At 41.5% G+C, this 13459-nt stretch overlaps 1 protein-coding gene across 2 annotated transcripts in view; it reads left to right on the top strand.

Annotated features, from left to right (window-relative positions):
* The window catches only part of LOC111227009 (cyclin-dependent kinase 14), a 246640-nt gene extending 233834 nt beyond the window's left edge, over positions 1-12806 (top strand). For both annotated transcript variants that reach the window (XM_022752355.1, XM_022752364.1), the window contains 3 exons: positions 4501-4640; positions 12328-12478; positions 12710-12806. In XM_022752355.1, coding sequence (XP_022608076.1) covers positions 4501-4640; positions 12328-12443 — 256 coding nt within the window. In that variant the 3' untranslated portion in view covers positions 12444-12478; positions 12710-12806. The remainder of the gene's footprint in view (positions 1-4500; positions 4641-12327; positions 12479-12709) is intronic.
* The last annotated feature ends 653 nt before the right edge of the window (positions 12807-13459 follow it).

The raw sequence follows: 13459 nt of genomic DNA, 5'->3' as shown, positions 1-13459 counted from the left end.
TCAAACTCTCCCATAGACTGCAATACAAATTCAGGAGTGGAAACCAGAAATTACCCCTTCTTTGTAACTCCCTCCTATTTCCACATTTTGGCTCTATAAACACCAAAACCACATAGAGGTGTTCAGGAGAGTCTTGTGGCTCTGACCATGTGATAATTTTGCTGATATTGTGTATCATTTTGTATTAAATGGCAGGAGTTTGAGAGATTCGCTGACCCCTTTCTCCCATAGATTTGTATGAGCTCTGTGTCTTCAACAGCTAGACTCTCTCTCTTACACACAAACACACACACATGCAAACATACAAACGGACACATAGAAAGGTAGACAGGTAGACAGACAGGAAACATTTGGCTGTTAATTTCAGTTTGAAATCTAACTGACTCCACATTGTATGTATTCTAATTGGTGGATTACTTTTGGAGCTCATTGTGATTGGTCGATTACCTTTGGAGCTCATACTGATTGGTGGATTACCATTAAACAGTGTTTTCCAGGTGCTACATTTTTCAAAGAAAAAGACAGTTGGGCACCCAGTGAGACAGCATTGACACCATGGCAACTTCTGAGTGGAGGGAGGTCGCAGACATCTGGGTCAAATTACCTGATTAGAGACTCCTCTGATACTCAAATGCACACAAACAGATACAAATAGACAGAACGGTTTTTACAAATTAGTAGTCATAGAGGGAGATACCATTTCAAACTGGACAGAACAACAGTAAATACAGAAGCAGACATGTTGAACTTTACCTGCTCCATTGATGTTATACTCCAGATCCTCCTTTTACTTTCCTTCTGTTGTTAACTACTCCTGCATACGTTGTGCTATATAAAACATTCAACTATCAAAACGTTAAGCTTCTTCATGAGGTGTATCCTTTCCTTCAACTTGTTGATATTATTCATCATTTTCATCTGCTATATTCTAAAATAAGGAGACTTTTGTGTATATTTAAAGTAAGTGGGGCCTTAACCTCCTTATTTATCTTGAGATGTTCATCAGCTGGTCCGCTGTTGAACTGGAAGTAGAGGTTGGTGCACAGGTTAGAGCACCCTTTGCAGTGCATGCTGGGTCTTGTAGCATCAAAACCGTCTTTCAGGGTATAAGAGAGGAAAGTGACAGACAAGCTCGTGCCCCTCGGTCTTTACCGCTACTGAGATGCCATTGACCAATGTCCTTAACCCCCAACTGTTCCTGTGGGGCGGCTCATTGGTTTACAGATGAGACACTGCGGTTGCACTGAGCAGCCTCAAGGTGTGAATGTGTGTCAGTGTCTACCTGACGAAGAGAGCCTGGCTCCCGCCAGCACCTCCCCGGTTAAATCAAAGGCAAAAAAAATTAAGAAACAACCTTCTTCAAAATCCAACTTTATAACAATGGTAGTGACTCACTTCATATATTTAGATAATTGTAATTCTAATGAAAAATTATTTCATATCATACATGAAATATTCCTGTTTATATCAGCTTTTAAAAAATCGATTTCTGGACTGGACTGTCTCAGGTGTAACATGTCTGTAAATCAACCCTCTCTCCAACAAAATTATGTTTCTGTACAACTAAACTGCAACATCAAATACGTTTTGTAGGAAAAGTAATTACATTTTCTATCAACATAATGAGGAAAAATTAGGCTTTGAATAAGGTTTGGACCCAAAAGCAGACCTCAGAGCTCAAGTAGGTTTAAAAGACAGTTTTATTGGGCACACTGGGATGAGGAATGGTACAGGCAGTCAGGGTGATGATCTGAAGGCTTGAGTGTGGGTTCTGGATCTGTAGTAGGGAGACAGATGCAGGCTTAGGACAGAGGAGACGCAGGATGAACACTGGGAATTGCTCAGGGAAACAACAAAGAAAAAAATAGCTCAAAAGTTACAGCCGATAGCTACCATATAGGAGTTGGTATAATCTGGCAACGAGTGGATGATCTGCTGGGGTTGTTGTACTGATTTTGATGAAGGCGGATGAGTGTCAGGTGTGCCGCACCGCCCACAGGTAGCAAGGCCATTCCTGGGGAATGACAGACAGGGGAACAGACAGGGAGGAAGAAACACACTAGGGGCAGAGGAACGGGAGAAACAGTTGTTAATTTAAGTATTTGACAAGTTGCAGGTCAGAGAAAGACAGTGGTCTGGTTTAATACAGAAAAAGTAACTACAGACACACATTTATACCAATTTAAGGTTTCAACTAGTGGTGAGTGATCTGACAATCTTATATCGTGGGCAATTTTACATTGGCATATGATCTACTTTTCAGATGAATTGTACAGATGATGTCATTAAAAGTTTCTCAGGGCTAAAAGTAAAAAACATCCTGAGCCTGAAATGTTTTGGGGTTTTTTTGTTTGTTTTTTGTTTGTTTTTTTTGGGGTGGGGACAGAAACACTGCACAGATTATCTAAAAATACTATATGTTAACAGTAACAGTGCAACAGCTCTAAAGTGCGAGCAACTTTGAAAAACCTCTGGATTATTATAATTTGGAAAAAAAGATATGCATCTATACAATATGTGCTTTGCACCATTTTTCTCTATAAAAGTATGTGCGATGTAAAAGACAACTGTAGACAATACTGCAGTACTATAGCAACGTTTACGTGTTTCCTTCTGAAAAACAGATAATAATGGGAAATAAATATATAATGGAAAATAAATAAATATTGAAGATAAAAAATACAGTAACATTGAAGTGCTTAAAGAACTGGTAAACTGAAGTTTAAAGTTAAATCAAGAAATTGTGAAGGACAGATCATGTTCAGCAATGAACATGCACACATATCTTTGATCGCAGACATGGTCAGTCATTGATGACTGAGTATCAACCGTAACTATTGCTCCCGGTAATGTAGTTGTATGTTGGAGTGCGCGGACAGCAGCTTTATGAACGGGGTCCAACTCATGACGAGAGAGCACTTTTTCTTACTGCTGGTGGCAGGTAGTAGCTTCCTCGAGCACACCGTGCAGAAACAAGCGCCCTGCTCCTTCAAGCCGCTGGATCTTACACTGCCAGTGTTGCCAAGACCTGCCCCGCTCTGCCTCTGATTGGCTAGTAAAGTTAGTTAAGTTCTGTGTCTGGTTAGGTTGAGAGCGAGAGCTGCGTTCCTCTCATACCATTGGAGCTGGAGACAGCAGTCCTTGTTCTGCTCTGCAGTGTCTGTGAGTTTGGCTTAGTGGCCATGTAGCAGTTCTGCAATTGAGCAGAGCAAGAACCACCATCACCAGCTGCAGTCCATGATGGTGGAGTTATAGGCTACATCCACACTAATATGACAGTTTTAGCTCTGTATCAGAAACAAACTCCATCCATACTAACACATGTGAAAACGCATACATACAAGACCATTTACGTACACTAAGCATGCAAGCCATCAGTGTTTCCAAAGGTCTAATTTTTTGCCTGTTCAAACTACAACATAACCCCAGCATTTTCAAACTAAAACAAGTTGAGCAGATTTTCTGAAAGTCTTGGTTTTGGAGGCTCAAACATTCTGGAGTGGTTCTGGAAGGCAGAAGTAAACATATCAAAAGAGATGAGTTTTAAAACTAAAATATATTAGTGACCTCATATTAGAAATTTGCCTGCAGGCAGGGAAACAGGAAGTGGGACGAGCTGGTTAGCAGTGAGTGAACTTTCAAATTAAAGTACTTACATATAGCACCTCATAAATAAATAGCAGCGCTGTGCTGTGAGATTGGTCGTGACACAATTTGTAAATACAATTCACAACTTCCGGTCAGTATGTTTTCACAGTTTGTCTTTATGTCTTTAAAAGGAGTTACACAGTCTGTTCCAGTTGTATGACAAAGAAGCAAGAGAGGCCCTGTTGGACTTCATTAACTTTATATCTGCCTCTTTGCTGAGTGGTGTTGATGAGCACAGCAGAGATTAATCCTTTCTCTGTCTCTCTGCCAATAAGTCGAGTTGAGATCCCTATTGAGAGCCATGGGAATGTCTGTCAGAGAGTTTGGCTGGGGAGCCAGCCATGAGAAACCTGTAGAACATGAGAAGCACTCCGAGTGCTGCGCAGCAGCAATGGCGGGCTGACAGGCTGTGCCGAATAACATCATGTTTATTTAATGCAGTGGATGCCTAATTACTGACTGAAATGCTCTTCGTTTATTTTCAATCTTTTCTTCCCCCTCGGCGCTGTTTGTGGAGCTGGTTCATGAGTTCAGTGACTCCCTGTACGAACACACACACACAGACACGTGTTCACTTTGCTTCTGTCCTGGCTGCTTCTTTGCTTGCTCTCACTCACAGTGACCCAGTGTGTGTCTGAGAAGTCTTTTTCCTCTTGAGTCAGCAAACCTTGAGCATAATTAAAAAGCTTGTTTTTTGTTGTCAGCAGCTCTGTGAGTTGGATCTCAGAGGGATTAATGAATGGAAGGAAGCTTCTTCTGTATTAAATGTGGATGAAATGGAGGTGGTTGTGTTCTTTATCTCTGTATATACTGTGCTCAATGTCTGATGAAGTGTGTATCTGTGTGTGTCAGGTTGGGCTACGTGGATCATGCTGAGGAGCTGGCCTCCAGGTTCCTCCAGTGCTTCCCAAAGAACCGGCTGTCGGCCCAGGCAGCGCTGAACCATGAGTACTTCAGCAACCTTCCTCCACGGCTCTGGGAGTTGCAGGACAGTACGTACTCCAACACTCCCATTACGCAGCTCTAACACCACCCGCCTGTGCTGACGGGTTTTACAGTTGAGGTGTTGCTTTATGGTTGTCAGGTTTCTACTGGATGTGAGTCACAGAATAATGTGTGACATTACAAGCACTGAATGGGAATGTCAAATCCTAACACTGTGTGATGATATGACAAGAAAGATTGGCAGGGCTTTGTTTAAAGTCATGGTCACAGGTCATAAGCACATGATCTAATATTATGATATGATGATGGAAGTTTTCAAACTTCGAGCTGCACCTCAGCTGGAGACGGAGGCAGAGACGTGAGGGTGAAAGAGACCGGTTCATGTTGGTGTGAGTTGTTGCTTCACTGACTTCTCAGATGCAGCAGCAGTGGCTTGTGACACAGCTCATGGATGTACTCAAAGATCACACTCAGTTAAATCTAAACACACAGACATGATCCTTTAAAGAGGCAGAAACCTCGAGCAGAACCGGACTCAATGGGGTTATGGGGGTCAGGTGGGGGAGAGATAGAGAAAGAGAAAGGAGAGAGAGGCACACAGGGGGCAGTGATTTTCATAAAGTTTACAATAATCAGGAGATCACTACCTCCAACATCCACTGCAAATAAACTTTAATGCATGTATTTAAAAGACACTTCTCACATACCCCCAGAACCTGCCTGATAATCCTCAGACTCATACATACATACATACTGCAAACAACGTATGTATTGTATTAGTAAAAAATAGAACTGTATAGCAGGGATATTCAATTGAAATTCAAAGAGGTCCAGTTACACAATATTTCCTCAGGCTTGATTTTTAAGACATAAAAAGTGCAGCTGGACTTTCCATTTTTCTTCTTTATAGTCAACTTCAACAGCCTCAACCATTTTTATATTATTATTTTGTATTGTCTCTCCTGTGTATGGATCTCTATGGATGATTTAATAGACTATATTCACATGGCAGCCATTCTCCTCTGATGTCACTCTGAGGGTGCAAAGCTGAAATTCTGTCACCTGCAGGATAATGTCGTACCCCTGTGTTCCAGGTTGCAAGTCATAAACGTAGAGAATCTGACGAGAAAAAAGAATCCCTTCTTATTGCTAACTTATGTCATCACCTGTACCCTGTAGGGAGGCTGGTTTTTACACATACTAGGATATGCCTTTGCCGTGACAGTGGTGGTACTGCTATCCTCAACTGAAATCAAAACAAAACTGTTTGAAGTGTGTCACTTGCTTCCTGATTCTGTCATTTAATATAACCTCACAACATGAAACCTATCAGAGATGAGAAGAATAATGCTAATTCATTACACAACAAAAACAATGAAGGGTAAGGTTAGCAGTGATGCATTTGCTCTGCTGTCATATTGTAGTATTATTGATGCAAGTTCATCATGACACTGTATAACTTTAATAGATTGATTTGTCATCTGACAACTTAAGAAGCGCTTACATGGACATTCATGTTAATTGCAAACTTTCCACTTGATATAAGCCTCAATCCAGTACCTGTCTCCTGTTTTTTCATCTGCCCATTAATCAATTTGGTCAAAGGAAAGGAATGGTCAACTAGTCAACTTTTTCGACCATTTAGCTTCTTTCGTGGGATTTATTCAGAGACATTAAAGTGTTCAAGACTTCCCACCCTCAGCAAGATATCAGAGGAAAATGACCGCATTGTGAATATGTGTATAAGTGAATAAGTGTCAATTGGGTGACTTGTCATAATTATTAAAAACATTTTTAGGGCCTTTTCAGAAAATTTGCTGTACACTTTGTAGCATTTTGTTTTTCAATGAATTTAGGTGATTTCTATTTCAAAGAAAGGGCAAATTAGCTGAAAAATAATATCTATACATGTGCTGAGGTCTTTTGCTTTCTTATAATGATAGTTACTTAAGAGCAAGAGACCTCTCTCTCTCTCTCTCTCTCTCTGACTCCCCCTCTCTCCTTTGTGTTTTTTTTTCTGAGCTCCCTCAGCTCCTCTGGATCTTTCAGTATCCTTCTCCTCCTCTGTGTCTCTCTCGGTGACCTGGGGTTGTTTTTTTCATGCCAGAGAAAGCTTGTCTTATTATGTGGATGCCGTTGGGACTGCAAGCCCAGCCAGACCTCTGCCGTCCGCCGCTGCACGCTCAGTTTGATTATCTCTCTCTTCCTGACTTATTGTTTGCCCAGAACAACAACACACACTGAGGCTTTCTTTAAAACACAGCACCTCAGAAACATACAACATCTTCAGTGGCAGAAGCGTGTTTCTTTTTCCTCGTGTGCTGTGGGTGTTCAGAGGCTTCAGCACAACCTCACACTTGGCTGTATTAAAGGTTATATTTCAATTAATCCTACAAAATTGGATTATTGCATGAAATTATGTCAGAGATGACTGCATATCCATATTATTTGATAGACTACACAGACATACACTACCAATCCCTTAAGATGTTGTTCATTAGTGGAGTGAGGAGCCTGCTCAGCAGACCTGTGTGTGCTGCCTCTGACATGGTGGTAATTTTTAATGGGAGAGTTCCATTTTTAATTCCCCCCCGATTAGGATTTTTCAGCATTATTAATCCTTTTATCAGCAGCCAGCAGGTTGTCATGACTGAAAGCGGCGGTCACTGACAGAGAGCAGGAGAGAGAAGAGAGAGATGGCTCATTTTGATTCTTGTCATGCTCACTCGCTCTCTCTCTCTGATTCTTTCTTCTCTGCATGCACATGTGACACAGGCAGAGCAGCAGAACCACAGAGGAAAGTGAATTAAAACAGTTTTATAAAATGAGGACAAGAGTGGAAGAACACAAAGTATCTTCCGTGTGTGTGTGTGTGTGTGTGTGTGTGTGTGTGTGTGTGTGTGTATGTGTGTGTGTGTGTGTGTGTGTGTGTGTGTGTGAGGAAGACAAGTGTGGATTTGCAGCTTGTATTTTTGTGCGGGAAGATTGTGTCAAAATTATGCAAATGAAAAATGAACGTGAGATAAAGTGGCTAATTACTCTGGTTGTATTTGGCTACAACCACAGCATAGTAATCAGGACTGGAGCCACAGAAAGCTGCCCAGTGGAAGCATACAACACCCAGTGCTCCCAGTACTCAGCAACCAGCCAAGTAACAGATAAACAGGCTGAGAGTATCAACCATCAATAAACTGATGACTTGTATACGTCCCATGTTATCCCTGCAGGGATGACCAGTGTTACCTACGGCCCACTGTGCGCTCTATTGTCATGTGTATGATGGATTTATCCAGACAATACCCGGACAGATTAACCAGGAACAATGACAGAATTACTGAGACAATGGAGCTTCTGATGTTGCTGCTGCTGTGTGGATTGGATTGTGACATTTTTAATTTGATTTCAGTGAGAGTGTGTCTGTGTGTGTGAGGGTGTGTGTGTGTCTTGCAGTTTGAGAAGTCAGAGCAAAGGCCTCATAAAAAGAAAAAACTGGACTCTGATGGATTTAAATGTGTAAAAGTGAAACAAAAGAAAGTGTTTAGATGGAGCAGTCGTGCTCCACTTCCTCTGCTCTCCTGGCAAAAATCCACTGGTTTGACATCCAATCAGAGAAGAAGAGGGCGAGCTCTTCACAGAACAGAGCGAGTGTCTGAATCTATTTGCTAAATAAACAGCTTTTTATCCCAATTGTTTCCTGAAATATAAGCAAAACAACAATGAGCAATAGAGTTGTGAACTAGGAGGATTCACTGGTTCTGTTAACATTTAATATGCTTCTTTTAATGAGAACTTCAGTGTTCATCATCATAAATCAAGGGAACTCTCCCAGATAATGGAGCAGTGCTTTGGGTTTATGAGTCTTGGCCACGGTTGCTGTAGCACAGAGGTCCTGAAGCCACCTATTCAGGGGGGCAGGAGTTGAGGTAAAGATACTGGATGACGTGAGAGGCACAGGTGCAACTTAGGTGGGAGTGGCAGCCTCTCATTGTCTGAAAGCACCTTGAGTTTTAAATATGCATAAAAAATCACAACCCTGTGAAATCTGAACACACAGACATTATACAAGTATTTCTAGATTCACTTACTTACATTTTCCAAGGATTCAATTGAAGAAACTTTATCTGTCCCCAGGGGGTAATTTAAAGGGAGACTAGGCATACAAAAAAAACCAAATACACAAAAAAGAACACACAAGTGCAAGACAAACTGTACGCATTAAGAAAAACAATGACATGAAGAAACATCAGTGGAAAAAAAACAATCAACAACAGTGCAAAACAAAACCTGTAATATTACGATGAGAGTGACAATAATATGGGAGAATGACATTACTAGTGCAAATAAATGACACATGTATACATAAATAACTGTCTGTACACACTTTGACAAAAATTTAGCTACATGAGAGATAATCTTGGAATAAAAAACAATATTACATATAATATACATGCATATTTGGCATATAAGGTATATGAACATGGAAAAATGGTAGCAATGTCCAATAGCAGCATGGTCAATATGGAAGTCCTATCATCACTTTTAGGTTTCACACACAAAGACAGAGAGAGAGATTGATTCATGTTTTTAGCGCTAAAGCTATGACACAATACCACCATAAAACTCTGATTAGCCTATCACATGCCTATCAAAGACCAACCAACAGACCCGCAAAGAAACAACAGCAGCTAAATAACAGGCACTGCATTGAGATGAGACTTGCTGCTGTAGCTGCTTCTGTCCTGCCAGAATGTTGTGGAATAGATGGTTGGTATTGTCTAAGATGACCTCCATCTTACATTGCATCTCTCAACAACAGTCTTGAGTATACTATACAATACAGGACGTGAAACAGGGATCCACCCCCATCCCATCCAGCTTGTCTTTAAGAATGTGGGTTTGGATGGTGTTAAATGCACTTGAGAAATCAAAGAACATAATCCTCATGTAACTACCTGGCTCATCCAAGTAAGAATGGGCCCAGTGGAGCATGTAAAGGACAGCATCATCCACTCCAATATGTTCCTTGTAGGCGAACTATAGGGGGTCTAGTGCAGGTTCAACCTGTGGCCTCAGAAGGTGGAGAGGCAGCTGCTCCAGGGTCTTCATGATGTGTCATGTGAGGGCAACCGGTCTGTGGTCATTTATCCCAGCCAGTCATCCTACTTTAGGTACCCGAACAAGACATGATGTTTCCACAGGACTGGGACCCTCCCTGTTTGTAGGCTTAAATTGAAGATCCTCTGGAAAGGCTCAGTCAGCTGGGCTGCACAGTCCGTTGACAGCCTTGGACACACACCATCCGGGCCCGTTGTCTTTCCAGGATGTAGCCTCTTGAGCTCTGCCCTCACCTCCGCTGTAAAGGACAGGAGCCTTGACCCCAGTGTGGAGGGAGTTGCAGCTGCAGTGTCAGGTTGTGGAGGAGATGCTGTAGGAGAAGCTGCAGCTGAAGCAGTGGAAGAGAGAACAGGTGAGGCTGTGTCAAACCTATTGTAGAACAGGTTGAACTCATTGGTCTTGTCCACATCACCTGATGTTGCCTGGCTGTACTTCTCTTTATAGTCAGTGATGGTGCTCATCCCCTTCCACACTTCTCTGGTGTTGTTGTGCTGCAGCTTCCTCTATACTTTCTTTTTGTAGTCCTCCTTTCCCTGCTTTAATCTCCTCTTCAGCTCATGTTGCAAACACCTGAGCTTCTCCCTGTCTCCATCCCTGAAGGCCTCCTTTTTCTGGTTGATGTTATTGGGGATCCAGGGTTTGTTGTTTGGAAAGCAGTGTACAGTCCTTGCTGGTATTACAGCGTCCATACAGAAGTTAATGTAGTCCGTGGTATATTCATCCATTCTATCGAGGTCAGGGTCCTTGCTTTTATCATTTTCCTGTGACTCCAACAGTACATTCCAATCTGTGCACTCAAAACAGTCTTTTAGACACTCACTGGCCTCTGGGGTCCAGTTCCTGAATGAGCGGGTGGTTGCAGCCTGCCTCAGTACACAGGGCTTGAAGTAGGCTGAAGAAAAAACAGATTCTGATCTGATCTGCCAAGTGGTGGTAGAGCTAAAGCAGTGTAGGCCTCCTTGACATTTGCATACAACAGATCAAATGTCTTATTTTCCCTTGTGAGACAGTCAACATACTGAGTGAATCCAGTCAGGTGAGAGGTGAGAGTAACATGGTTAGAATCCCCCGATATTGCAATCTCGTGAATGACGTCACACATGACTGCAGGCTCTGCTCGTGGTTGAATGTAAACAACGATGGCGACGATGTGTACGAACTCCCTCGGTACATAGTACGGTCTAAGACCAACTGCCAACAGTTCAATATCCTGACAGTTTATTCTGCGTCTGCCTGTTGCATCAAACTCTTGAATAATGGCCTCCGCATCAATTGGAATATCATGATGGATGTTCATCAGTGCAAGTCCACTCGGTCGTTTGTCAGTCATCATATTCCTCAGGTATGTCTTCAAACAACGTTAACAGCACTGGCAGTGGATACTGGCATTGTTAGGAGAATCTTCATGACAGTGTTTATGTTTCGATAGAAGTCTGCAGATGATCTCAAAACCTGGCAGATGTCACTAATAGCAGGTGTATGCTTGTTGTGCTTCCTCCATAATTCAAACCCAACATCTGCAGTGACCAAATTGGGCATCAAAGCACCATACTCATCTCCTGCCATAAACTGTCCCTCAGCAGTGGTAATTTGTCAGGTAGAAGGTACTAGGTATACTCCATCCCTCAACTCTGTGATCAGGTGGTTGATAAATGGCAAGAAAAGGTTTCTTTTCCAGTGGTTTTGCTGCAGTTGTGTTAGACCTTTGGTTTTGTGTTTTGGCTATGTGAGGCAATAATGGCGTGACTTCAACACTTGCAGCCAGAGTCTCATCTAATTATGTGCAGTGACGTAACACCAATTGATGGCCTTCAAATCTATTTGCATCATAACGTTATTGAGGGAATGCAGCCAAAAAAGACAGGATCCTGCGTTGTCACAATTTTATTCTCAAGATAGGATGTTGAAAAAACAAACAAAATCCTTAAAAAAAATGATGCATCTTGTTTTTTTTCAGCCAGTTAACCAACAGTTTTGGTGACAATAAATGCAGTCCATTTACCAAATCTGCATCATAGAAAAACTACAGTTGATCTCATTTCCAGAGTTTGCCTGAGAATCATCACATAAAATAATAAATAAACAAGGACGATCTTTTAAAAGAAGACCATATTATATAAATCACACTAGTCTGTGAGGTGAAGGACGATGCCATCCAAACAGTCTGGTTTCTAATAGAAGAAAGGAACAACTAAGTAGCACAGAAACGGATGGGTTAGTGCAGGTGATTTTCTATTTTTTTTCAAACATGCACATGCACCTGCACATTGAATTACAGTTAGTGATGATATAGACAACAAATGCACAACAATATCTTAGTTCATATCATATCCAGCTGTTCAGCATCTGTCTGACTTTCTGCACTAATTTGAGACGTTATAGTTGTGTTATTTTAGAAATGTCTTAATCTTGCATAATCAAAAAGGAAATGAGCAACATTCAAATACCTCTGACAGAAACTACTTCTTATGACAAAAATATTAAAACTCTAAAAAGACTCTATCTCTCTTCAAATAAATATTCAGGTTTTACTCTTTAATAAGAGCCTCTACATTGGAAATGTTTCCCTCTCCATTAGAGTATGCTCCTCTAATCAGCCGGCATCTTCTCCCCCCTCAGTGTCTTCTATCTTCACCATACCAAATGTCAAGCTGCAGACAGAGAGTGGGGACAGCATACAGGTGTGTGTACGACGGAACAGTCATGGGAAGGCTTCGTCTGGCAGCAAACACTGACCTGAGGCAGCATCCTGCACACCACTTCTTGACAGGTATGTGCTCATTACCTATCAAGAGGCAGACACACACATTGTGCCACAGCAGCTTCATACACTCACGAGGACAAACTGAAACACACTGAGGTGAAACTTTAATGATCTGAAACTTTGAAGCTTTTTTATCGTAACATGTTTGAGATTGTGTGACAGTGTCGCCGCTAATGACTCCAGCTACATCCACCTTTATGTTTTGTTTCATTTCATGTTTATTTCCCCATTAAAAAGCTCACTGACAGTGTGACTCATGTCATGGTGATCCCAACAACTCCACCAACCTGAACCACCACAAAGGTCGTTTGTTCCAGCCCTCTGATACAACCCACAGGAGTGTCTCCTGAAATAATGGACCTTTGTTGTCATATTTACAGTAATAAATATGCAGACTGTACCAACAACAATGTACTGGAGCCTCTTCACCATCGTTACAATAATAAATGGTCAGGTCTGGTTAGATTTAGGAAAAGATTGTGATTTGGATTAAAATAAATACTTCTTCAACGTTAGATGATCTTTGCTGTCATGGTTACAATGATAACCTGGTTAATTTTGCTGAACAGTCATGGATAAAAGAAACTATATAAAATGCTTCTTTCAGATGAAAATCGAACACCACTCTCCAGTGTCATATTCATCCATCCACAACAAAATCTTCCTGACGTGGACTTTGTCTCTCTATATACCACGTCACCGCACTTTTCCCTTTGCTCCTGTCATAATTACTGTGACAACTAGATGGTGCCTAGCAACAAAATGTAAGTATGGGTCATAATGACCTGCTGCACAGACGACCCTACAGGCTCGTTGTTTAGAGGAGGACAGCCTCAGGGATCCTCATTTTGACCTTAAGGAAAGAAGAATTACTTTTTACTCGATGGCTGAATCATGCTAACATGCTAACATACTAATGTGAATTCAGGCTTTGTGAATTAGCAGCATTTGACTGCTTAAACCATTAAATAAAAAGTTATGTGTCAC

The sequence above is a fragment of the Seriola dumerili genome, unplaced genomic scaffold (genome assembly GCF_002260705.1).
Source record: "Seriola dumerili isolate Sdu_G_001 unplaced genomic scaffold, Sdu_1.0 BDQW01000017.1, whole genome shotgun sequence".
NCBI lineage: Eukaryota > Metazoa > Chordata > Actinopteri > Carangiformes > Carangidae > Seriola > Seriola dumerili.
The sequence above is the reverse complement of the archived record's forward strand: the minus strand, read 5'-3'. Positions and strand labels throughout refer to the sequence as shown.